The following is a 26033-nucleotide window of genomic DNA, read 5'->3' on the forward strand; positions in this document are numbered from 1 at the left end:
AGAGGCTCTTCAGACGGCTATCTGGACCACTACAGCAGTGTGCAGCGATTTCGACCAAGAAGAGGATCCTCTGGCTGTAAAAGATGAGCTGGTTATCCCCACCAAGCTCAAGGGAAGAAGACTCCGGACTGGATCTTCTCTGGTCGTCGAAGGGTAGATGGCTCAAGACTGCAGCAGGGCTTCACCGGGATGGGGTAGTTGCAGCAGTAGACTTCTTCTCCGCTTCTCTTCGGTTCCTTGTAGTTCCAGTGGCAACTCTCTGACTTCTAGCCCAAGAGACCTGCCTTTTATGCGAAAAACCCCCATTTACACAGCCTGGCTGTCAATCACGCAGCAGGGGGGGTTGTCCAGCCCGGACAACCACCTAAGCCAATCATGGCAAAGTGCGGCTTGGGTTTCCTAGGAGACCCTGTGCAGGGGGTGACTACACCCCTCCCTCACATTCAGCCCGCCTAGACACCCAGATGCCTGGAGGAGGGCTTCTGAGCAGAAGCCCGCCAAAAGATGGTGAACAAAGGAGGCAAACCTGGTTTGCCGCGCAAAGTAAGACACAAGAAGGACTTTAACAAAAAGAAATGGCGAATAAACCCGACCGGAGCCAAAAGAAAAAGTATTTGGTCAAGCAGGTTTAAGTTTGAGGCTAATATAATAGCCTAAAACAATACCACGTTTATCTAATATAATCACGGTAGAAAAGTTAGGGTAGATACCACTGCCACCAGCCAAGTCTAAATGTTAAAAGAGCAAAACAATGCTCTAGGAGGTACAGGTGCAAAGGGATACGAAGGAACCCTTTCCAGCACTCCATGGAAGATGGGGTGTACTGGATCTGTGGTAATTTGACTAAGTAACGTTAATGGCAACTTTACCCTTTTCTGGGGGACTGTAGTCAGACCCAGAAATGGAGTCGGTGGGAAGTCTAAAAAGACAACCCTGGGTTACTGCACTGAAGGTGCTGTGTAACACACAAAATAAGGGGGCTACTGAAGTGGTGTACTCCAGAGCCCACAATCGCAAAAACAGGTAAAAGACACATGGCAACACATGGGTAAGAGTGGGGGAAAAGCTCACACTCTTACCAAGTGAAAGAAATAAACTCCAGAAGTCCAGCAAAGCCGCTGGGGGACTCACTAGGTGAGGGAAATTAGCCATAAATGAGAATTCTCCTTAACAGCCACTAGTAAACATATCCCTTACCATCCTACAGCCACCCTGGTACCAGGCATCAAACCCTGCTGTGTTATACCCGGGGTAAACTCTGGGTCTCCGAACAAGGGGGTGTAGGGTGACAGGAAGGTGGTAAGGTGAGCATCCCTCACGCCCTCATCCCACACTCGGCTAACTAAGTCCAGAAGGGCGCTACAATGCATGCGCCTATCCTGTTTCAGTTCCATAGAACACATTCTAAATCTTCCCCCCCCTAACCGCCCTATCCATTTACCTCCATACCTTCTCCCAGTCGTCTTTTTGCCAGTCCCGAATCACTTTGAGTTTGGCTGCCCTGTAATAAGCCCTAAAATCTGGGCTCCCCATGCCTCCTTGGTCCGTAGGGGTTCTCATCATCCTGGCCGCCATCCTTGGGCACTTATTAACCCACACAAATCTACTGGTTATTTTATTCAATGCCCTGAAAAAGGCAGGAAGGACATGCACTGGTAGTACTGCAAAACAATACAACAGTTGCGGGAGGACAACCGTCTTTAATGTGTTGATGCGGCCCAGCCACGAAATAGCTAGCGGCCCCCAGTCTACCAATTTGGACTTGATTTTCTCCAGCATTGGATCTTTCATGGATTCACATGCTTTGAATATTCCCCGTCGTCAGGCTGGGAATCCCCGGTACATTATATAGACCCTTTCCCGTAGGAAAACTTTTTCGACGCTTATGCGTCCTATCCACCTCGTTTTGTATCATGCGTGCCCGTGCCGTCAGGACGTCATGATATAAATACAGGCCCCGCCCCCGCGCTCCCTCAGATTTCAACCGTCTTTCAAAGCAGTGGGATCTTCGTGTTACTACTAGTGATAACTAGATTGTTTTTTTGTCTGTTTCGCGTAAGCGAAGTTCAAATCTGGAGAATTATGTCTGGAAAGGCGTTATTTCGCCCATGTGCAACCTGTGGCCTCAAAAAGGTTTATGAAGGAGACGGCCACATGGACTGTATCTACTGTCTCCACCCGCACCACACGGCGGATACATGTGAGATATGCCAGGGTTTCTCCCAAAAAACCCTTAAGGACCGTAAAAGAAGGCTGGTCGACTGGCTTAATGACGGAGCGGGTGCCTACCCGGCTTCGGAAGTTGGCTCCACGGCCTCCAGGAGCAAGTCGGAGCCTCCATCGAAGAAGGTGCGGCCAGCAGAAATTCGCCCTGAGGACAAGCATAAGGGGAAACATGCTGGATCCTCCTCATCTCATAAAAAGCCCTCCTCCTCCTCATCATCTAAGACGGAGAGGCTGGCGCTGTCTAAATCCTCCTCAGGGGACCGTCCCAGGTCTTCCGTGAGTCGAGAAGCTTCAGCCGGGAAGTCGGCATCAAAATCGACAACGAAGTCTAAAGGCTCGACGACGACGACTTCCTCGTCGACCTCGGTGTCATTGACGATGCCTATTACCGTTCAAGCAGCAGCGGTTGGGATTCCTTCGTCGACGGAAACTCAGTCTATGGCTTGGCTGCCTGAGGTCTATGACCCGATCCCCCCTGAGGTCTTACTGCAGCCAGACACGGCCTGCTCGGCGGAAGGGGAAGGTGACATGGTTCTGCAGCCATTGGATTTAGGCTTACGGCCTTCCACGTCGACGACGACGGCGACGAGTGCGAGCGGGGGTATGGTACCTATATCATCCACGTTGCTGAACCCCCAGACAGTTTTGTCTCTGGATGTGCTTAATACTCTTCAGAAGCTACTACAGCGGCTGGATACCCAGTTCCCTCAACCTGGGACGTCATCGTCACTTCTGTCTGTACCTTCCGTCGACGAGCAAACTTGTACGGCTCGCTCGTCGACGAATCACCCATCGGCTCCCCAGGCGGTAAAAGATCGTCCTCGAGCTCAGGAGGAGGGTGAGTTGTCGGAGTCCGACTCTATACATGATGACTCTGGGTCAGACATCTCCCTGTCACCGTCGAGGGACCCGACATGGAATTCGGATGTAGAATTGGAGTCTACGAGGAGCCAGACACAGCCATCTCCCCCTGATGATGTGGGAGCCTTCCATGCAATGATGGGGAAAGCATGTTCCGAATTCGGCTTGATTCCTGAGGAGCAGAGGAAAGACTGTTTCCTTTTTGACCATATGGGTCAAAGGAGAAAATCGGTATTTGCCATCCCAATCCTTGACCACGTGTGGCAAGAAGGTCTCAAAACGATGCGCCATCCGTTCTCGGAACCAGCCATAAAGGGACGGATCGAGAAAAAGTTTAAAGCTCCGGAGTCCACTCCAAAATGTCTAACATCACAGCCTTTGTCTGACTCGGTGGTGTCGGCGGCAGCAGCTAGGAAGGCCAGGGTCCAGCAAAAATGTTCAACGCCACCGGAAAGCGAGGCTAGGAGGCAGGACGCATTTGGAAAGAAGGTGCTCTCGGTCGGAGCGACGACAGTAAGAGCAGCCAATTCCTTAGCGATCGTGTCACGATATGATAGGGAAATGTGGCACAAATTAGCCCCTATCCTAGAACACCTGCCAGACGAACACCGAAAAGCAGCTATGTTACTGGTGCGGGACGGCGAGGAGGCCTCGAACCACGCTATTAATATCGCAGTGGACCTAGCAGAGTCTGGTTTCAAACAAATCAACCATGGAGTAGTGCTTCGTCGACAAGCGTGGCTCAAATGTACTACTTTCCGTCCTGAAGTACAGTACAAAGTCCTGGACATGCCATGCGAAGGGGAGCACCTGTTTGGCGAAAAGGTTGATGAAGCGCTGAAAGGGATGAAAGAAGACACGGATACTGCTAGGTCCCTCGGCGCCCTTCAAACGGGTAGAAATTTTCGCTCTTTTCGCCCTTTCAGAGGTGCTTCTGGAAACTCCCGCTTTGGAGCCTCGAGGGACCGTGGATTTAACAGGCCCTCGTACTCTTCACAAGGGTTCAGACGAGCGTCCCAGTCGGCACGTGGAAGCAGGGACTATCAAGCCTCCAGGCGGCGAGGCTCAGGTCCGTCGTCAACGAAGAACAAGCAAACCAGCAACCAATGACGGCCTTCGGAACGTCCTGGGGGGTCGAGTCTCTCATCACTTCGACCGATGGAAATGCATCACCAAAGATCGATGGGTCCTAGACACGATTCGCATGGGTCATGCGCTGCAATTCAAAGACAAGCCTCCGCGTCTTCCTCCTTTATTCTCGACACAGCCCCACCTCCAAATCCTACGACAAGAGGCGGAGCTTATGTTGCGAAAAGGGGCGGTAGAGAGAGTTCCTGTGGCACAGGAAGGCCAAGGAGTTTATTCCAGGTTCTTTGTTGTCAAAAAGCCAAACGGCAAATGGAGGCCCATTCTCGACCTGAGGGTACTCAACAAGTGGCTAAAGAGCCAAAAATTCAAAATGCTAAAACTCCAAGAGGTTATCAGATCGGTGCAACCCATGGACTATCTCTCTTCACTAGACCTTCAGGATGCTTATTTTCACATCCCAATACGCCCACGACACAGGAGATATTTAAGATTCGTCGTCGGGAGAAAGCATTTTCAGTTCAAGGTCCTCCCGTTCGGGCTCAAGTCCTCCCCCAGGACGTTCACCAAGTGCTTGGCCCCTATAGCGGCCCATTTAAGGAAGGATGGTCATCATGTCTATCCATATCTAGACGACTGGCTAATCAGAGGGTCATCCAAGGAACAAACACGAGACAGTCTACGAGCCACAATGTCCATCTTACAGGAACTGGGCTTCGCAATAAACTTCAACAAGTCCTCAGTAGAGCCTTCGAGGACCTTGGTCTTTCTAGGAGCGGAGTTTCATACGCACACAAGCCTGGTGAAACCATCCAGCGAAAGAATTCAGAAACTTCAAAACAAGGCGTCGGAATGGAGCGGCGGTACCAGAGTCTCTGTGCGCAAGTACATGTCCCTGCTAGGGACCATGTCGTCCTGCATTCCGTTAATAAACAACTGCCGTCTGTTTATGAGGCCTTGCCAGGAATTTCTAGCGGACCGTTGGGCACAGAGCAGAGGTCGCTGGTCCGACAGACTGGTCGTCGACGAACAACTAGTTCAAGCACTCGGCTGGTGGAAAGTGTCTACTCACCTAACGAGAGGGATGCCTCTACTGGAACCAGAGTTCCAAAAGACGGTGGTGACGGATGCATCGCTGAGCGGATGGGGAGCTCATCTGGATATGTTACAGGTACAAGGCCAGTGGTCTTTGCAGGAGTCCTCCCTGCATATCAACCTGCTAGAACTGAGAGCAGTGCGATGGGCTCTGAAGTCTTTTCTTCCGCAACTGAGGGACTCGGTGGTGCGTGTCATGACGGACAACACCACTACGATGTTCTACTTGAGGAAACAAGGAGGGACACGTTCCAGGTCCCTATCGACAGAGGCACAGAAAATCTGGCATTGGGCCCTTCAACACAACATACAAATCTTAGCATTTCACCTACCAGGAGTGAAAAACGTGGAAGCCGATGCCCTCAGCAGAGAAATGAACGAAGTTCACGAATGGGTGCTGAACGACCAACAACTTCAACAAGTATTCAAGGAATGGGGACACCCTTCCATAGACCTGTTTGCAACGAAGAACAACAAGAAATGCCATCAGTACGCAAGCAGATGGCCTCAGCAGGGCTCACTGGGGGATGCGTTCTCATTCCCATGGACGAACAAATTCCTGTACGCATTTCCTCCTTTTCCCCTTGTCAGGAGGACGTTGCAATGGATCCTCAGGTACCCATGTCGGGTAATTCTGGTGGCCCCATACTGGGCCAGACAAGTGTGGTTTTCAGACCTACTACACTTAGCGGCGGCGGAACCGATGAGATTCCAGAAGACCCCCGACCTTCTGTCTCGACAGGAGGGTGTCGTTTGGCATCACGACCCGGACAGCCTCAAGTTGACGGCCTGGCTCCTGACTTCGCCGAATTTGGTCGGCTAACGATTCCGGAGGACTGTCGACGTATCCTGCAAGCGGCAAGAGCACCTTCCACAAACGCCTCATACGCGTACAAATGGAAAAGGTTCTGTCAATGGTGTGAGGATCAACCAGGTTTGGCCCCGCAATCGATTAGGCCGGAACAGCTCCTTCCATACTTGCTGTTATTAGCTCAAATGGGCCTGTCGGTGTCGTCAATAAAAGTACACCTAGCAGCCATTTCCAGGTTTACTCGTCGACGGCACTCGGCACCATTGTTCAGCGACCGCCTGATTAAGCACTTCCTTAAAGGCCTCTTTCGGAGTTTCCCTCCAGAGAAGAAATTTCCACCGGAGTGGAGCCTCAATCTGATCTTAACGTCTCTTATGAAACCTCCGTTTGAGCCAATGTCATCATCGTCTCTGAAGTTTCTGTCGTGGAAATTGGCCTTCCTGGTGGCCATCACTTCAGCCCGACGTATCTCAGAAGTTCAGGCTCTAATGGTGGACCCACCATACTTACGATTTTTCAAGACCAAGGTAGTCCTAGCCACTAACCCACAGTTCATACCAAAAGCTCCTTCGGTGTTTCATAAACACTCTTCTATCGTGTTGCCTACGTTTTTTCCGGAGCCATGCTCGGGAGCGGAGCGCATGCTACACACATTGGATGTAAAAAGGGCTCTCAAGTTTTATCTTCATCGTACGCAACCGTTCAGAGAAACGAGACAGCTGTTTGTGGCCTATGGGTTGGGTGCTAGAGGAAAAGCCATTTCAAAGCAAGGACTTTCAAGATGGGTGTCATCTACCATCTCGTACTGCCATTCCAAGGCAGGGAAGCCTCTTCTACGACGGCCAAGAGCTCATTCAACTAGAGCAGCGGCATCGTCGACGGCACTGTGGGCCGGAGTCCCTCTAGGGGACATCTGCATGGCGGCTACCTGGGCGACTACACACACCTTTACCCGCCATTACTGCCTGTCGCAGCAACATGCCGAAGACACCCGGATGGGACAGGCGGTGCTTCGACACCTATTCCAGTAAGGTAAGCCCCGGCTGCGGGGTGGCATCCTGTGGAATTTATGACTGTATGTGGTCCGTTTTTTCCCTATGTAAACTATTACTGATGTATACATAATCTTAGGGAACGGCCTTTTGCGAAGAATGTATAGGGGTTTGCATGCACACCTCCTCTTGGGGGTAGTACTGCTATGTAATCTATTCAAAGCATGTGAATCCATGAAAGATCCAATGCTGGAGAAGGGAATAGTTTCTTACCTGTAACTCCATTTCTCCAGCATTGGTATCTTTCATGGATTCACATGCGCCCACCTGCCTCCCCTGATCATGCAAACCGGTTCCCCCACTACTTTGGGGGCCGAAATCTGAGGGAGCGCGGGGGCGGGGCCTGTATTTATATCATGACGTCCTGACGGCACGGGCACGCATGATACAAAACGAGGTGGATAGGACGCATAAGCGTCGAAAAAGTTTTCCTACGGGAAAGGGTCTATATAATGTACCGGGGATTCCCAGCCTGACGACGGGGAATATTCAAAGCATGTGAATCCATGAAAGATACCAATGCTGGAGAAATGGAGTTACAGGTAAGAAACTATTCCCTTCTCACGCAAGGTTGAATAATTAGCCTGATACATCTGCTCAATGGATTTAGTCAGCTTAATACCCAGGTATGAGATTCCATTCCCGACCCATCTATATGGGGAAGCTGCCTTTAAGGCCTCTGCAGGTTCTTTCGGAATGGTGAGATTGAGGATTTCTGTTTTAGAGGCATTTATTTTAAGGCCTGCAACGGCTCCAAATTGCCAGAGCTCCGTTTCAACCGCTGGAAGGGCTAAATCTGGGTGTGTCAGGGACAGAATCATATCTTCTGCGAACGCTGCTATTTTATGGGAAGCCCCTGCAAACGGGATCCCCGTTATGTTCTGATTGCATCTGACCGCCTCCAAAAAAGGTTCGAGGTGGAGGGTGTATAGAATCGGGGAAAGCGGACATCCCTGTTTGGTCCCCCTCTCAACGGTCACTGGTTCCGTCAGATGCCCATTAACAGCTAGCCGGAGAATTGGGTTCCTATAATTAGCCATGACTCTGTCCCACAATTTGGCCCCAAATCTCATTTTTTTACATAGTTGCGAACAGGAAACCCCATTCCATGCGGTCAAAAGCCTTCTCTGCGTCGACCGCCATAAGGAGGGCCAGAATTCGCCTTTTGTTGACCTTCTCTATCAGATGTACCAGTCTTCTGAAGTTGTCTGTCTGTCTGTCGTCCCCTCACAAATCCTGATTGGTCAGAGTGGACCAGTTTAGGGATTATATTCTCTAACCTTCGCGTGGATCTTGGCGTCCACATTTATCAATGCAATGGGACGGTAAGAGGAGTTTTCTGAAGGATCTTTCCCCTTTTTATGGATGAGGACAACTTTTGCCTCGTCCATTGATCTCGTTACAAGACTGTCCCTACCAATTCGGTTATAAAGGGCGGCTAGGATAAGTATTAATGTTTCCTTATGGGCTTTATAAAATTCAGCTACAAAGCCGTCCGGCCCTGGAGATCTATGGGAAGGTAAATACTTGATTGCAGCCCTGACTTCGTCATCAGTGATATCCCTCTCTAGGCATTTCCTCTCTTCCGATAAGCAGGGTAAGTGGACCCTATTTAAGTATTCTAGTTGAGCCGAAAGTGCTGGGTTGTCGGAAGCATAGAGGGAGGACTAGAATCTAGTGAATTCTCTCTTGATATTTTCATTACTAGCACTGAGAACCCCCTCGGCCACTTTAATTCCTACTATTGTTTTATCGCTCTGTTCTTTTTTAAGCATTCTCGCCAGAAGTCGATCTGCCTTGTTGGCTTTTATATAGTATTTTTGCCTAAGCTGCATTAGATTGCGTTCGGCTTTTATTGTCTGGATTAAATCTAGCTGACCTCGGACAGCTCTGTATGCTCTTTTGGTGGCCGCGGTCTGCTTCATGCCCATCTTCCCCAGAATCCCTTTGAGCTCCTCCTCTAACCTGCCCTCTTCTAACCTCAATTCTCGGTCCCTTCTTGCCTTGATTGCAATAATAGTGCCCCTCAAGGTTGGCTTAAAGGCATCCCATCTCACCTGGGGGGGGATGTGTGCTCTGCTTTGTTAGTCGAAAAAGTAATGGTCTATTTCATCTTCTACCTCCCTGATGAGAAGCTGGTCCTTTAAAAAGAGGCGTCGGGTAGCGCCATCTCCACAGTCCAGAGGGCCTCCTATACCCCTTAATGTTTAGGAATATTGGGGCATGGTCAGAGAGTGTGGTAGTGCCGATAGAGACATCAGACAATGCTCCCAGTGGAGTTGTTGACAGCCAGATATAATCTATTCTAGAGTGGGAGCGATGGGCATGCGACTAGAACGTGCATCCCTCCTCCCCTCTTAACCCCCTCCATACATCCACCAAGGCCAGGTTGCTAATTTTGGCCCTCAGATCATTTGATGGGCCCCCATGTAGAGATGTCGCCCCGGACCTCCTGTCCCTAGACGGATCCCATGCAGTGTTGAAATCGCCAGTTAGTATGATCGGGAGTCTGGTGAACCCTTCAAACCAATCTAATATGGTTTGTATAAAGGGGTCTTGTGCTGTGTTCGGGGCATAAAGAGTCGCTTCTGTGAACGACTCCTCCGTCCCCTCCAGAGAGACTGCTAAGTACCTTCCCTGCTCGTCCGCATCCTTCCCCATGGTCCTCAAATCGAGCCCGTCCATCAGCGCAATCAGAACCCCCGCCTTCTTGGCGGATTGTGTGGCTTGTACTAGTCTAGAGTAGCCCCATATTTTGACCCTTGCCGCGTCCCGCGCATGTATATGGGTTTCCTGCAATGTAACAATATCCGGGCGCTCACGTCTGATATAGCACTCCATCTTTTTCCTCTTAATCAGGGAATTAAGCCCACCTCTAGGTGGAATTTTGGGTCAAAGAGTTACTCTTGTCCCTGGTTCTCTCGTGATAGAATCCGGTGACCCTTTGTGGTGCTCCCGCACTCCCTTAACCCCCTTCCCTCGAACGCCCTCCTCTTCAAATGGGCCCCCTCGAACATCTTCCCCCCTTCTACCCTCTGTTCCCCCTCTCACCCCCTCCCTCACTGGTGAGCCGGAACAACGGGCCCATGGCCCCCCTTGAATTCAAACCTCGAGAGTCGTTCCTCAACTTACCCCCCCTTGAGTTCAACGCAGGATATCCCCATCCTGTTCCAAGAGTGAACCCCTCCCTCCCTGCCCCACTCCCCTCCCACCAGCCACTATACGTGACTTCATAGCATCATCTGCTCTTATTGGATGCCCTCCCCAGGCGTACCTGCACTAAAGCTGCAGAGCGCTAATTGTCGCATGATAAGGCGTACGCCTGCTATTCTGTATGAGCAACCTGATCCCTCCCTATTGATGGGTCACCCAATCGCAACTGAGCACCTCCCCTCCTCAATTCCTTGGGATGGACAGTGGACCATTCCCATGGCTTGCGGTTGGCACGCTGAGTGGAAGATTGGCTGGCCGGAGGGGGATCCTCCTCCAGGCCCAGACCCAGAAGGGCCATCCCCCGTTCACAGGTGGTGATTTTCTGTGGCGTCCCTTCCCAATCCATTCGAACATCAGTCCGAATCCCTTTGGCTCTTAAGTGCTCCAACACTGGCCCTATCCTTCTCCTTTTTGCTAGGGTAGATTGGGCTAAGTCCTGGTACAGGGTAATCTCCACGCCATTATGTGAGCCGTCCAGCCTGCCTGGCCCTCGCCAGAATTTGCTCTTTTAAGGTATAACTGTGCTTTGCAGCCAAGACATCTCTAGGTCTGGCGCCTGGGTCTGACCTTCTCGGGCCCACCCTGTGGATTCTGTCGAAGACCAACTCTGCTGGGGCAGCTTCATCTAGGAGGTCGGCGAAGATTGCCGCCATCACCTGGCAGAGGTCCTGGTCCTGCGGGGCTTCCGGGAGGCCCTTAATTCGGATGTTTGAGCGCCTGGACCTATTCTCCAACTCCTGCACTTGGAGCTCCAGATTGTGGGTTGCTGTGACCAGTGTGTCCAGCAGGGAATCCGTCTTTGCGTCCTCTGCGAGGTCCTGAATTTCCCTCTCGTTTGTGTCGACTCTCTCCTCTATCTTAATGTCCCTCTTGATTTCCTGTATACCCTCTGCCAGGTCTTCTCTGAGTGCGTCCATCTGCTTTTGACCTGCTGTGGTGATTTTGTCCATGATGTCCGCCAAAAGGTGTTTCAAAGCGCCCTGAGTAACCGGTTGGTCACTGTCTCCTCGATCCACTGTGAGCTCTCCCGTATGCCACTCGTTGGGTCGGGTCTCCTGGACCTCCTCCTGTCCCCGGTCCTTGGCCCATATTTTGGCCAGCGTTCCTTCCCCTGCGCTTTCTTGGGGAGTCTTTGTGATGAGTGTGCATCCTTGGCTTTGTTTTTCGACATGCCTCTGTTAAAAGGACCTCCTTCGCCCACTGAGTATTCTATGGACAGCTCGCCCAATTTGTTGTCGTCGTGTCTCTGGACGCTGCTGTCCAGCCTTCCTCTGATGCGGAAACCTCCCAGGGTCAGGGCCCCGCAGGGCACGCACCAAGTACCTACGCGCTGTAAGGGAGGGAATCCCCAGCCACAACTGGGTGGATGTGCTGCCGCCCCAACCGTCACCCGTCCTTTACCCTATTGGCGTGGTGGCGGAGGTTCCAAGAGGGCCCCCCTCCCTGGCGGGGGGGGTCTGAGTCCGGAGGACAGCGAGTACGGCAATCCCTGGGGGCGTTGTCTTGGCGCGGTGGACCCCCGCCGCCGCAGTTCGCCTTGAGTAGAGAGGAGAGGTCCTGGCCAGGTGGTCCAGTTCCAGGTGATTCAGAGAGCAGGGCAGGAGCCTGTCTATTATATTTGCTGAGAGGTTGCTGCTGGAATCGTGTACCAAGCTTTGCCACAAGAGATTTTTTACAGGTGCAGATTGCATCAGGTGGACTCTGCGAGCGGATGGAGTCCGCGGGGGCTACAGCAGATGGGCTCTGCAGTCGTCACACACACTAGATGCATTGGCCCTCCCGGGCTCCGTGTCGGAACAGGTCACCAAGCAGGTATCGGCAGAGCAGCAGGGCCCCCTATACTAAGCAGCTCGTACTTGCACCTCCTGTATTTCTCCTAGGCTTCCCCGCCTAAGCCAACCGATGGACCAGAGGCTGGGGGAACGGTCCGGGCTCCCGATCGAGGTCCTCCGATAGTATGCGGCTCCCGCCCGCATTCTTTCCTGCAGCTGGAGGAGAGGCGGCAGGACCAAGGGCTCCTCTGCAGGCGGCGCACGGATTTCCGCGGCACACTCCTCCCGGGGTCGCCCAAGCACGGGCCGCGCTCAGCACTTCTCCCTCCACCTGCGCCGGGACACACTCCGTTCCGGACCCCTCACGGAGCCAACGGTGTGCGCAGGGAGATAGACCCGATGGCAGCAGGGTGCAGCACTACCACCGGGGCGGGGCTCGGGCCCGTCTTCACTCCAGGTGGGGTTGGCCACTCCCAGGCCACCGCTTTGCCGCCACCCCGCAGCAGAAGAAGCACAGCAAGCCCGGCGTGTCACAGGTCCTCCCGGGCCCCCTGCCGTGCCTACACCCCCTACTCCGGTGTTGCCTGGGGAGGGCTTCGCAGCTTGGATGCGAGTTATGGGGCCTCCAGGGCCAGGAACTCAGCCGTCGCAATGTTGAAAGGAACGCGGCCATCTTGGAAAAAGCATAATAAATTGTTTATTCAGGAAACCTTGTGTGTAAGAGTGTATTTGAATAATGTGAATCTGTGCAGCTCTCCTACAGCTCGCATTGGCCTCTCTTAAAATAAGCCTGGCTTCTCAATCACGCTACCAACCTTTGTAGTACAGACTTCTACCAAAGGTTGGGTTCCTATTGCCAGGAGGTCATGGTTGTTGTAGTGCACCCAAAGGGTACTGCATACAATCTTGCTGAACAATGACTAATCATTTCCCTTTAATATCTTTTACCCTTCCCGTGTCTACTGATGTTGCCTTCATTTAAATTATGGTTGCTTTCTTGCAACACCAACCATTATGAGCAGTTCTCTCTCTCAAAGTCCTTGTTGGATGTTTTAATTAGGCCTCTTACCTATCTGGGTTAACCACCTCAGTAACTTATTTTCGAAACATTCATGGAGCCTCCATTTTGGAAAAGCAGAACATCTGTGGTATGTTACAGAGCTTAACAGTTAATGAAGGACTGTGTGATATGCTGGTCGACTGTTACTTATATAAAATGAAACAAAATCTTGATTGTGCACTCCCGACACCTTCTGAAAAGGTGTCAACAAATTATCAATGACAACCTGTTAGCAGCGTGGCCCTCTAAAACAATTGTATTTTAATTCAGCCTACCTACCTTAATATGTACGAAGCATGCAGGACGTGAAGGTTGAGGGGGAGGACAAAGACTCAAAAGAGAGAGAGAGAGAGAGAGACTTCATAACCCTTTTAAAATGTAAACGAAGCAATGGGCATGCTTATAAAAAAGAATAAACCTTAATTCACCTGCATAAATTGAAGGGTTTGGACAGGGTCGTCTCACTCTTTTATTATCTGTACAAGATAGGACTGGGGTTTTCTCTTTACACCGTTTTTGACAAGAGCTTGGGCGATTAGGTCAAAGCTATGTATTTTTTTAATGTCTTTGTGTATTCTGTTTAAATGTGTATATTTGCAGTGTTGGTTTCGTGTTTGATATTGCGGCTGTGCTTTGTATGCATTATTAGTGAAAATATTCCACCTTGCTTTTTTACCCCGATCTTGCACTTTGTCTATTTTTTTTATTATTGATGCTATTTGTATTAAGATTCAGTGTGGTTGTGTTTTAGGTAGTATGTTTATATTCTTTTATTTGCCCACTGTAGTATTGAGAATAGAATTTACTTGTGGATTATTGATCCAATTATTCAAGTTTGTGTGTTGGACATTGTAGATGTTTAGGGGAAAACATACTGAAATACATGAATGAATTATACACACCACCAAGTCAGCCTGCCCATGGTGATGCGATACTGTGGTCTGCTGGCAGATACAGTAACCAACCAAAAAAATAATAATTTGGCCATGAGCCGAGCGAGATCAAAATGACATAACGATCTCAACTGCAGAATCTGCTCCCAACCTCTATAGCAAGCCTAACCTTTTGCTCCCTGGACTCCGATATCGAGATACATTCTCTACTCCAACTCTGGTCTGCATGAAAGTCCTGAACTATGTCTGGACACGCTTTCGATGTCTTCGAGCCTTTGCCAATCACAAATATACGATGCACACATGCCAAAACCCTGAAATAACTTTTGGTCTAAGTTATTGGTCGTTTGTTTGCCAACCAGTTTGAAAAATAGCATTTTTCTTTTACCTTTTAGGGCTTCATTTTCATTATGAATATGGTGGTAATGGTAGAAACATGTGGGATTATAAATGCTACCTACTTTGAAAATACTATGAGTTGGACTTTCATGGGACATTCACGTCATGAGGTTCATAGCTGCTTGGGGCAAATAAGGCTCATTTACCTTTACCTCTAATAGACATTGTATATATCCCACGCGATCTCAGCTCATGATTAGGAGATATTTTAAAAATAGGAAGTATTGAATAAAATAAGTACAAATACATTTTTATCATTACAACTGTACTCACAATGAGGCTTTTAGGTGGATTTTTCCATCAAGTGAATGAAATCCGTTTCAACATTGGAACGCACATCATTTCTTACCCTGCTAATTTCAAAGAATAGAAGAAATCCCATGTTGGACCTACATCATTTTTCTATTTTTACACTATGCTTTCGCTTCTGTTATTATGTACTATAAATCAAATTGTTCGAAACGTGACCTTGCAGGAAGAGTACAAAATGGCAAAAGGCGATTAAAATCATATTTCTCGACAGATAATGGGACAAAGGGAGAGACGCCAGAGAGTTTTAATCATCAGTCGTCTGGATACAGCTCACTACTATCAGCAGACGCATCTCCCAAAGCCGTGGCAATCAATTGTGCTCGTTTGACGGCAGTTTCAAAGGTAAGGAGAACTGGCATGCGCTTTCTTGAATTCCTTTCAAAGGTCAAATTAATCGGTATACTTTTATTTGTAGTGTGAACTACCGACAATGGCGCCAAAACGAAATATTTCTGCAACAAAATATAGTTATTAAAACCTTAGAATTGGGTAAAAGTTTTTGTATTGATTTTAAAATATGCCCTCATAATATGGTTAACTAAATAAGTGAATGTAATTGCATGTTATCTGTAGGGCAGTTTTCAACCCCGAATACTTTAGCTAACAATTGAAAGATGTGACATTTCAGATGACGTCTTGTTTTTTTATATTTATTTAAAATAGACGACAAACCGACAGAGAATGGAGAGGATAAACAAAATGTAAGTAAACAAAAAATCTGTACATTCGACCATAGAAGATTGACTGTTCTGCTGTTTTCAGAAATGTATATTACTGAAACCATCAAGCTTCTTACGATTTGGTGCTCAGAGCAAGTTTTTCTTTTACTTAAGTTTGTTTATTTATTTATAATACGCATCAGACCCGAAGGTATCAGGGCGCAAGGGTTATAAGAAGTATTTCAGCTTGGGTTACAAAATGGCAAAAATATAGAAGTTATTCAAATACATAGTGTAGTGGATGCATGGTGGGTACATAGCTGCATTTACTGCAAGAAGGCAATATACAAACGAGAACATACATTAGACATAAACATACAGGTAATGGAATATACAAAATAGTATAGGTAGTAATCCATACTGGTCCTTATCTTAAAGCCATGTGATGAGACTATGTCTAAATTTGAAGAATATTTGATCATCTCGCAGTGGGGGTGGCAAGGAATTCCAAAGTTGTGCTTCCTTCACTGCAAAGCTACTGCCCCCTACTTTGGCTAATTTGAATCTAGGAACAGATGGGCAGTTGGCGTTGACTGTTGAGTTTTTCTAGTAATTCTCTTGGTGAGATAGCTTGGTGCCTTGTTGTTTAGGCATTTATGGGTGAGTGAAGCCGCTTTCAATTGGATTTTCTCACTAGTGGATTACAGTTATGTTGTCTCCTGATTACGGAAATGTGCTCTTTCCTTGTGATACTAAGAGTAGCTCTAAGAGCATTGTTCTGGAGTGTCTGTATTCGCTTGGCAATTAATTTGTTGGCGCCAATGTACAAGGCATTACAGTAATCCAATTTGGACAGAATGAGAGCTCTGGCCAGGATGATGCAGCTGTTCGTGGGGAGGAACGGTTTACCCGCTCGGATTAATTTGCGTGTATATGCAGTCATGGATGCCAGGGTGTTTACTTGTTTGGTAAACGTGAGGGTGGAGTCTAGGTAAAAACCTATGGTTTTTTCCTCTGTGGCAACTTGGATGAGGTTGCAATCCATGATATATGTGTATTCGGTGCCAAGTTTTTTGAGGTTGGGTGTGGTGCCCAGGAAGATGAGCTCAGTTTAAAAAAAAAAAACTCTTTATTTATAGATCGGAGACATACAAATTCAAAGCTTTCTAAACTTTCAGTGAACTAGTCCCAATTTGACTATGCCCAGCTTATTCACATCATCCAGTTCAGTGCTTTTTCTCATTGCCCTTGAATATTTTCGTGTTTACCGCTCAACCCTCCCCTCTCCCCCCAACCCCCTACCTTCCCCCCCTTTTCAACTTCAACCTTTGGGATCCAGAGTTCAAACAGCATAACTTCCTTCACGGGTGGTTGCGCCAGGATTCTCTCCCTCCACCGTAGTGGCCTCAGGTGATATGCGTATTTTTGAGTAGTCAGGGTTTGAAGAATTGGGCTTCTCTGTCCAAGAATTGGGCTTCTCTGTCCTTCACCAGTTCGTGGAAGCGGTCCCAAATTGTTAGAAACCTGCTGAGGCCACCTATTTTCTCCATAGCCATAGCCATAACCCCCCAAATCTTGACCCACCACCAGGAAGACTGCGGACCAGATTCATTTTTCCAGTTCTTTGCGAGGAACATCCTCGCTGCCGATAAGAGCTGGGTGATTAGTGTGGCCTTTGCCCCCGACATTGCTTATACTCCTTCTATGGGAACCCCTAGTAGGATTGTTTTCGGGGACAGCGGCAGCTCCTCACCCGTGATGTCTTTGAGGTGGCCTAGTATTTCCTTCCAGAAAGCCACTGCTTTGGGACATGACCACCACATGTGGAATAGAGCTCCCTTCTGTCCATAATTCGTCCAGCTGTTAGGTGAGTAGAACTTATTGATTTTATGTATGCAGTATGGGGACATGTACCATCTGAAGCATAATTTGTATACTGACTCTTTGATCGTGGTGCATCTGGAAGTGCCATGCGCCCTTGCTCATATCAGATTCCACTCCTCCTCGGTTAGCGTCTCTTCCATGTCCCTTTCCCAGTTCGCTCTGTATGAGAGATTGTCCATAGGCTGTGCATTGGAGGGTAACCCGTAAAGTCTGGTCACTCCCTTCGTTGTCTGACCCTCCTGTAGGGCCACCTAAGAATTATCTGTCATACAAAGAAGACATTAAGAAAAGTCCTTCACGGTTTCCCATTATGGTTGCACAGATGAATACACAGTGAAATGTAATATGCAGCAAATGAATCGCCATAGTCTCTGTACTGTTCTACCCAAATACATATAACCCCCTCACCCCACAAGACAAAAGTCCACTTACTAACGCTAGTGGGCTGTCCAGCTGTCCAACCCCCCAATCTGCCTCCCCAACAAGCTAGTGGATGATGGGCCCCTGCATTCTATGGGAATAATCTCCTGGTCACCCCCACTTAATCCCCGTTTCGAATGAAGGCAATGCTTCATATGTCCTCACTTGCAAGTATTTTGTGTGTTCAGAGAGCGGATACACATGTTGAACCGTTCCTTTGAAGAAAAGGAGCTCCAAGAACCATGGAAAATGTATACTGTATAAATCATTCTTCTCCAGTACCAATATTGGCTTGTGGGTGTGTGCGAGTAAAGATCTGGGCTCTCGCTTGCTTTTCTTTTTTATTGAACTGATTCGGGATGCATCTCAGTCTTGGATGGGTACCCCCCTCCTTTTTTTTTTTTTTTTCTTAGCCTGCCACCTTCGCACGGTCTGTTGCTTGTCTCTGTGGGGGCTTCAACGCCTTTGGGATTACGCGCCGGCAAGGTCAGTAGACCCACAAGTATAACTTGCTAGAACCCTCCCCTGGTTGTGCTGCGGGGTTTGAAATTGAGGGGATCTGGAAGCTATTTTTGGTTCTCAAGGCCAACTGATGCCAAACCAGAACAACTATGTGATTTTAACTCTGTGTATTTGGGACAATCTATATATACACGTTACGTTAGGACACATCTATATTACATTTAAGGCATACAGGGTCACGAATAATGGACAGAATGATATATTTTGTCTCTATGTAGAAGTTATATTATTCGGAACGCTATGAACTAGCTCCTCATTCCCTGGTAGTAGCTCCTGGAGACCCTGGAGCTGCTTTTAACTCCCGATTATCCAATCTTAATTTTGTGCCCTTGGCTGTCTTCATGACGTAAAACACCACTGCCATTTTGGGCTTTGGGCCCTGGATTTAAAGTCCCCCTTGGAGATGATTGGTTAATAAAAGAGAGGTCCCACCCCCTTTACTCCCACTATGGTTGAGGGCTCCTGTCCATGTACCTGCTCTATTTCCACCTTTTCGTTGTAGTAGTGGTAGTTTTTTGAAGCCAATGTATCTGTCTAGGTCTTAAATCCAATATAACAGTTGGGTTATAGGGTTCAGGTGGGTTTACCTGAATTTGTCTCTTTAGGTTTCCTCATTGTACGCCATACGTTCTGTGATGGCCTTTTTGATGTCTGTGTTAAGAGGTCTCCCAGGTTGGATTGGCTACCTAATGGGCATTGTGTATGTTGCCTGTCATCAGGGAGTAATGTACCTATGACTAGTCTCATTGCTCCGAGTGCCACAAGGCATTCCTTGCCACCCACTTGAAGTTAACAAAGAAAGGTTCACCTTTGAGGTTATATTGTTGGAGGAACGCTATTTGTTATTGGAAAGTAGCCATCATGGCTTTGGTGAGCTGGTTCAAAGCTTCTTGACCATTTCCCTTAGGCCGCTGCTTGCTGCGTTCGCTGGAGCTGTAATGCTGGATGGGAAAGCTTGTCAATCTGCTTGTCCCTGTTGGACCTGTAACTGGCCGGCCTGCTGAAGCTATTGCTGGCCTTCTGCGAGAGCCTTTAGTTGGCACCTACATGGCATTCTCTGTATTCCACCACTACCACCACTTGTGGGTGTGTGCAAGTAAAGACGAGGGCTCACACTTGCTTGCTGTGGTCTTTATTGAAGTGATTCAGAATGGCATCCCGTCCTCGCCCCCTTTTTTTTTCTCTGACTCCTGGCTCTGTGCAGTCGGTTACTTGTTTGTCCTAGCTTTGGTGTTTTTCCTGATACGCACCAGCAAGGTAAGTAGGCCCACATGTGTTTCTCGCTAAAACCGTACCCTGTTTGGCTGTCTGAAAGACACACAAGAAACCACTGTCATTTTGGGCCTTGGATCTAAATCATCATTATTATTATCATTATTATTTTTAATTATTCTTATTAAATGTCCCCCTTGGAGGTGATTGGTTAATACGAGAGTGTCACCCACTTTCCCCCCTGAGGTTGGCAACTCCTCCTGTAACGGTATATTGAGATGCCACCCTCGACACAGGGAATTCCTTCCCCTCCCCCCCCCCCCAAGTTAAGTGTCACACAATAAATGGTTCATATTGGTTCTTTTTATTCAGCCCTATCTCCAATGTATCTAATATCCCTTGGATCCCTCCACCTGAGCTACCAATGAGCCGTGAACCAGGCCGGTGTACAGGAAATATATTTATATTGATTTGAATTAGATATTACAAAACTCACAACACTGAAATGTCAAACAGCCCTTTTTCCGTGGCACCACACAATAAACTTCTCTCAACATGAGTAAATCACACAAGTGAGTTGAAAGGACCACAAATCACAATTCTTTACTTTCGTCAGTGAACACAATTTACACATGTGCGGTGCAATTTCGATTTTCCTGCATGTTTAAAATGCTAGCAGTTTCTTTTTTCAGATTTGGACAACTGCATATGGCAATTATGATTTCACCCACACTTTTGGTTTAAAATAAACACGGGGTGATTTAGCAGTTTGTTTTTAGACCCCTCACACTTTGGTCTGGGTTGAGGAAGTCGTATAGAAAAATAATGATGATTGAAGAATTTTGGATTTCAGACCCTCCGCCACTGAAAGGCCTGTGCTCGGCAAAGTTGGACAAAAAGATTGAACTGATTTAAGAACAAAGACACCCCTCTCCCTTAAAGAAGTCGGGGTCAACAGGACAAAAAGAATTGCCCCAATTGCAATAGATTTTAGGCACACACTGGGAAGTGAGCTTTGTTAATTTCAAATTTTAGTGTTGTGCCAAAGGTTGACTAGGCTAAGGATCTATACCGTTTTGCCCACTCCAGCCCCCCCCCCCACTGCTATAAAGGGAAAGCATTTAAGACCTGCAGACTCCCGCAACTTTTGGTTCCCCATAGCTCAGTTGTTTTTTTTATATATAACGTTTTTTATTATTATTTCAATAACAATATACAACATACAAAATGCAAACCCTCTCCCTTACCCACCCACTCACCTTCTGCCCCTCCCGCCACCTTGTCCGGACTGTATAGTTCGCTTTGTTGCTTCTTGCGCCACAATTGTATGGCCAAACACTACATCATTGTGCACACCACTTTACTCCCACTCGTTTCAACCCATTGTCTCTCAGTCCACTTCCTCCTCCGCCTTCCCCCAGATCTTGACAGCTTTGGCTGGGCACCCCCGTGCAGTATATATTCTATGTTCTTTCGCTGCACAGATGTCCATTTCGGCAGCCCACTGGGCCAGATTCAGAGAATCCGGGGTGCCCCATTTTTGCGCTATGTCCCGCTTGATTAAACCCAGTGCATTACCATGGCTCAGTTCTTGACATAGAAAGCCTTTCTTTAAAATTCAGCACAGCCAGCTGTATTTCAGCACCCTCTGGAAAGATGGGGTCAGTAGTCACTCCACTCTCAAGGATGGCCCCAAGCACTCCACCATTGGACCCAGTCAACTTTTAGGCCTTCCCCGAAATAGACAGCTCCACCCAGAGGCACTCTCAGCAATCTCCTCCGGTGTTTCCTTGCAGCTGTCGGATGGTAATTTTCAGCAGCGCTCTTAATCCTGTCCCTTCCTCATAGTGCATTCCTTTAATATAGCATAGATAACACCACCAAGTTTACAATCTTGGGGTGGGGTTAGTACCCTGCAAATAGGATTGGACAGTTACCCTTCGAGGGGAATGGGTCCTCCGACGTATTCCATATCTGACATGTAATCACCACAGCTGTGCTGCTTCGGAAACTTTTTCTGCGTCGATGACGTCGATGCGCCGTCGTCGAGGACCTCCTCCGACGTCATCCGATGTGATAAGTAGGACGCACGACGCCCATAGCCTCAGTTCCGTTTTTTCCGCGAACGTGTTGCTTCGTGTTTCTCGGTTTAAACGCCTCGACTCTTTGGAGTTCTGTTCTATCTCGGTTCTTCGAACCTGTTCGTTTGTGTAAATCCTTCTGAAGATGTCTACTTCGTCTTCGACCCCGCGTCCGGGTTTCAAGAAGTGCGGGGAGTGTGGGTCCAAGATGTCGGTGACGGACTCGCACGACGCCTGCCTCTGGTGCCTCGGGGAGGCCCACGACACGGATGACTGTATCGACTGCCAGTCGCTCACGTCCAAAGCCTTACGCAAACGTAAGAAGTAGTTGTCGGTAGTTCGGGTGTCCAAACCCCGGAAGTCGAAGTCTGCAGGGCTTTCGACGGATGATTCGAGGGGTGACTCTCCGTGTCATCGTCTGAAGTCTCGTGGGTCTCCTTCTAGGAGTCGGTCTCGCCACTCCTCAGCCTCTTCGAGGCATTCTCGGAAGCGCCGTCACCGGTCGTCTTCCAGGTCCTCTTCGGAGGGCTCTGACCGGCACGTCGCTTACCCCTCCAGCCGTGCGACGCCGGAGGAATGGGCTTCCTTCGGGAAGAAGATGCTGGCGATTCTTGAGTCGCAGGGTACTCAGCCGTCCGCACCCCCGAGCGGGGTCGGTCGTGTGAGGTCGAGAGTCACCGCTCGCAAGAGTGGTCGGCACGAGTCACGGGAGAGGTCCCGTTCGGACAAGGGGACTCGTTCTCGGCGTACCCGTTCCAGGTCCCGGTCCTCGACGCGTTCGAGACCGTGTGCACCTGTGAGGTCTTCGAAGAAGGCATCGACGTCTGTGGCGTCGAGGGCGTCGACAGGCTTTCTCGAGGCTCTGGCTCCGAGGAAGTTGTCGATGCCGTCGACGCTCAGGTCGTCGAGGGACACGCTCGGGGCTCCGGCCTCGAGGGCTGTGTCGACGCCGCCGCTTCTGGAGGCGCTGCATCTGACGTCGACGCCGATTTCGTCGACGCCGATCCTCTCGGCGCCGATGCCGGTTCTCTCGACGCTGGCGCCGATTCGCTCGACGCCATCAACGCCTTTCGTGTCGGAGGTACCCCAGGGCACGGGTGGACCCCCTAGGAAGGCTCTGGTTAAGAGCAAGCACTCTCGAGTGCCTTCTTTTCGCCACCTGGACTATATTTCAGAGGCGGATGAGGATTCTGATGGCCTGGTTCCTAGTCAGGTTCCGGATGAAATTGTCTCGGGCCATAGTCAGTTTGACGAGTTGAGACGGTCACTGCATGATGCCAGTGGACTGGACACCTCTCCGGAGGTGGAGTTTTGTAGGCCTGAGCCTGGCTCATGCTGATTCCTCGTACCGGCGCCTTATGGCTAGGGTTTCTGAGTACTTGGGATGGTCTGCTCCCCCAGGGGAGTTTGTGCAGGATGATCTGACAGACATCCTTGATGTTGGTCCCCCAACTGACCCGGTTCTGCCATTCCATATGGCTTTACAGAGAAGGGTGGCGGCGGCTTGGACTGCTCCGGAGAGTCTCCCGGCGGTGGGCAGATCCTTGTCGCGAAAATACCATCCAGCCAGTGGCGACCCCTGCTACTTGACCAGGCACCCCACTCCGGAGAGTTTGGTGGTGCAGGCGGCCACGGCCCCGGCGAAGCAGGCGTCGTACCCTACCATCCCTCCTGATAGGGACGACAAACGTTTTGATGGTTGGGCGTAGAAAGTGTTTTCTTCTGGTGGTATGGCGCTTCAGGCGGCCAACTCCATTTGTGCCTTGTCACGTTTCACGCACACTCTGTGGAACTGTGTTGCGTTAGCGGCTGAACATGTTCCCGAAGGGGACGAACGGGATGGTTTCCTTGCTATGGTCCAGGATGGTAAGGATGCCATGTGTGAGTCCGTTCAGTCGGGTTTGGACTTAGCTGAATGCGTCAGTAGGTCCATGGCGGCGAGCACCGTGATACGCAGGTTTGCGTGGTTGCGGAAGTCGGGGTTTGCTCCTGATGTGCAGTTCCGGCTCCTCAACATGCCCTTTGACAGTGAACACCTTTTTGGCAGCAAGGCTGACGAGAGCCTTGAGAGGTTGCAGACCTCAAAAGCTGCAGCGAAGTCGTTGGGCGCTGCAGTTCGCCAACCTCTGCCTTTTCGTCCTAGGGGACAGCAGTGGAGGGGTGTTTCCTTTTGCTATTACTCATCCTTCAGTAAAGCTGAAGAGAGGAGCTGGCAGTCAAAGAGGCCAACGCAGGGGTACCAGAGGTGGACGACAGGGTACCCGTGGTGCCAAGGCCGCTCAGGCAGTTGCCTCTTTGCCCTCAGGTAACGCCGCAGCCGCTCCCACTCTGTCGTGAGGCCATGTCCCATGGTTTGCCGGTTGGGGGAAGGCTGGCGCAGCATCTTGTAGAGTGGCAAGCCATTACTTCAGATGTGTGGGTTCTGGAGATCATAACCCACGGCTACTGTCTTCCTTTTCGGCACAGGCCTCGCGACAATCCACCGGGGAACCTCTCTTTGCGGAGTCCGGATCCGCTCCTTGCGCAGGAAATTCAAGCCCTGCTGGAGAAAGGCGCCATAGAACTGGTGCCTGTAGCGGAGAGGAACAAGGGATGGTATTCCCCTTATTTTTTGATTTCGAAGAAAGACGGGGGATTGAGACCCATCATGGACTTGCGCGGTTTGAACAAACTCCTCAGGAAGGACAAGTTCAAGATGGTTACTCTCTCTCAAGTCCTCCAGGCCCTTCAGCTTCAGGACTGGTTGGTGTCACTCGACCTCAAGGATGCTTACTTCCATGTGCCGATCCATCCCAAGCACAAGAAGTACCTGAGGTTCGCGGTTGGCGACTCGCACTTTCAGTTTCGGGTCCTGCCGTCCGGATTGACCTCCGCCCCGAGGGTTTTCACCAAGCTCATGGTGGTGGTGGCAGCGCATCTCAGGCAAGGGGGGATTCACGTCTACCCCTTCCTGGACGATTGGTTGATCAGGGGGAGCTCTCCCGAGCAAGTCCTGGATCATCTATCGGTGACCTGTCGCTCCCTTCACAGGCTGGGCTTCTCCCTCAATTTAAAGAAGTCCCATTTGACGCCAACACAGCGGCTCCAGTACATCGGAGCAGTGCTCGACACTTCCCTGGGGCAGTGTTTTCCTCCCCAGGTGAGGGCTCTTCACATTCAGCAGATGGTGCACAAGTTTCAGCATGCCCAGACGCTCCCAGCGTTCGAGTTCTTGAGGTTGCTCGGCCTCATGGCATCCTGCATTCTTCTGGTGCCAGAGGCTCGCCTGCGGATGAGATCTTTGCAGTGGGCACTCAAGACGCAATGGTCGCAGTCCTCCGGCAGGATGTCGGACTCGATTCAGGTGCCGTCCTCGGTCGCCCGGGACCTTCTGTGGTGGGCCGTCGAAGGCAACTTGATGAAGGGGGTTCCATTTTGGCTTCCCTGGCCGGAGGTGACGATCGTGACGGGTGCATCCCTCACGGGATGGGGAGCTCATGCCAACGGGCTGACAGTCAGCGGTCGTTGGTCTCCGTCGGAGTCCAGACTCCATATCAATCTGTTGGAGCTGAGGGCCGTCAGGCTAGCCCTGAAGGCTTTTCTGCCGTCTGTGCGAGGGAAGAATGTCCTGATCCTGACGGACAACACAGTGGCCATGCACTACCTCAACAAAAAGGGGGGGCAGGGTCACTTCCTCTGTGCAGGGAGGCGATGAGCAGGCAGAGCGCGATCTCTCACGAGTGGGAGTTGGCTCAGGAGATTCTCCTGGAGATCTTCGCCCTTTGGGGGACCCCTCAAGTGGATCTCTTCGCCTCCAGTGTCAACCGGAAGTGCGAAAGATTTTGCTCGCAGGAATTTCCTCCAAAAGGAGCCTTAGGAGACGCGTTCGTGGTGGATTGGTCATTCCTGCTGCTGTACGCGTTTCCTCCAGTCCCCGTCATCCCGCAAGTGCTGCGGGGGTTACGGAAGTTCGGTTCCCGGATGATCCTCATTGCCCCGGCATGGGCTCGGAGGACGTGGTACCCGGACCTTCTCGACTTATCCATCTGCCCTCCACGTCGTCTTCCCTACCGAGACGATCTGCTCTCACGGGAGGGGGGTCTGGTTCTCCATCCAGAGGTCAGATCCCTCAACCTTCATGCTTGGCTTCTGAAAGGTTGAGGTATAAGGATTGGGACCTCCCTGAGGATGTGATGGAGGTGTTGCCTTCGGCCCGGAGGCCAGCAACAAAGTCTCTGTACCGTTGCCGTTGGCGTAAGTTTTGCGACTGGTGCAGAGTTCAGAATGTGGATCCTTTTGCATGTGACATCCCCATGGTTCTGTCCTTTTTACTTTCTTTGGCCCAGAGGGGCTTGCAAGTGGGTACCGTTAAGGGTTACCTGGCGGCGCTGTCCATCTTTAAGCGCTCGTCTGCAGAGTGTTCTTACTTTAAAATCCCTTTGATTTCACAGTTCCTGAAAGGGCTCACTAATGTGTTCCCTCCATCACCTTTCCTG

The 26033-nt window shown here is 49.9% G+C and overlaps 1 protein-coding gene across 5 annotated transcripts in view; it reads left to right on the top strand.

The window, feature by feature from the left end:
- CEP44 (centrosomal protein 44) overlaps positions 1-26033 on the top strand; it is a 362898-nt gene that overhangs the window by 288017 nt on the left and 48848 nt on the right. For all 5 annotated transcript variants that reach the window (XM_069631425.1, XM_069631427.1, XM_069631423.1 and 2 more), the window contains 2 exons: positions 14992-15122; positions 15444-15481. In XM_069631425.1, coding sequence (XP_069487526.1) covers positions 14992-15122; positions 15444-15481 — 169 coding nt within the window. The remainder of the gene's footprint in view (positions 1-14991; positions 15123-15443; positions 15482-26033) is intronic.

The sequence above is a fragment of the Ambystoma mexicanum genome, chromosome 6q (assembly GCF_040938575.1).
Source record: "Ambystoma mexicanum isolate Mex_15411 chromosome 6q, UKY_AmexF1_1, whole genome shotgun sequence".
Lineage (NCBI taxonomy): Eukaryota > Metazoa > Chordata > Amphibia > Caudata > Ambystomatidae > Ambystoma > Ambystoma mexicanum.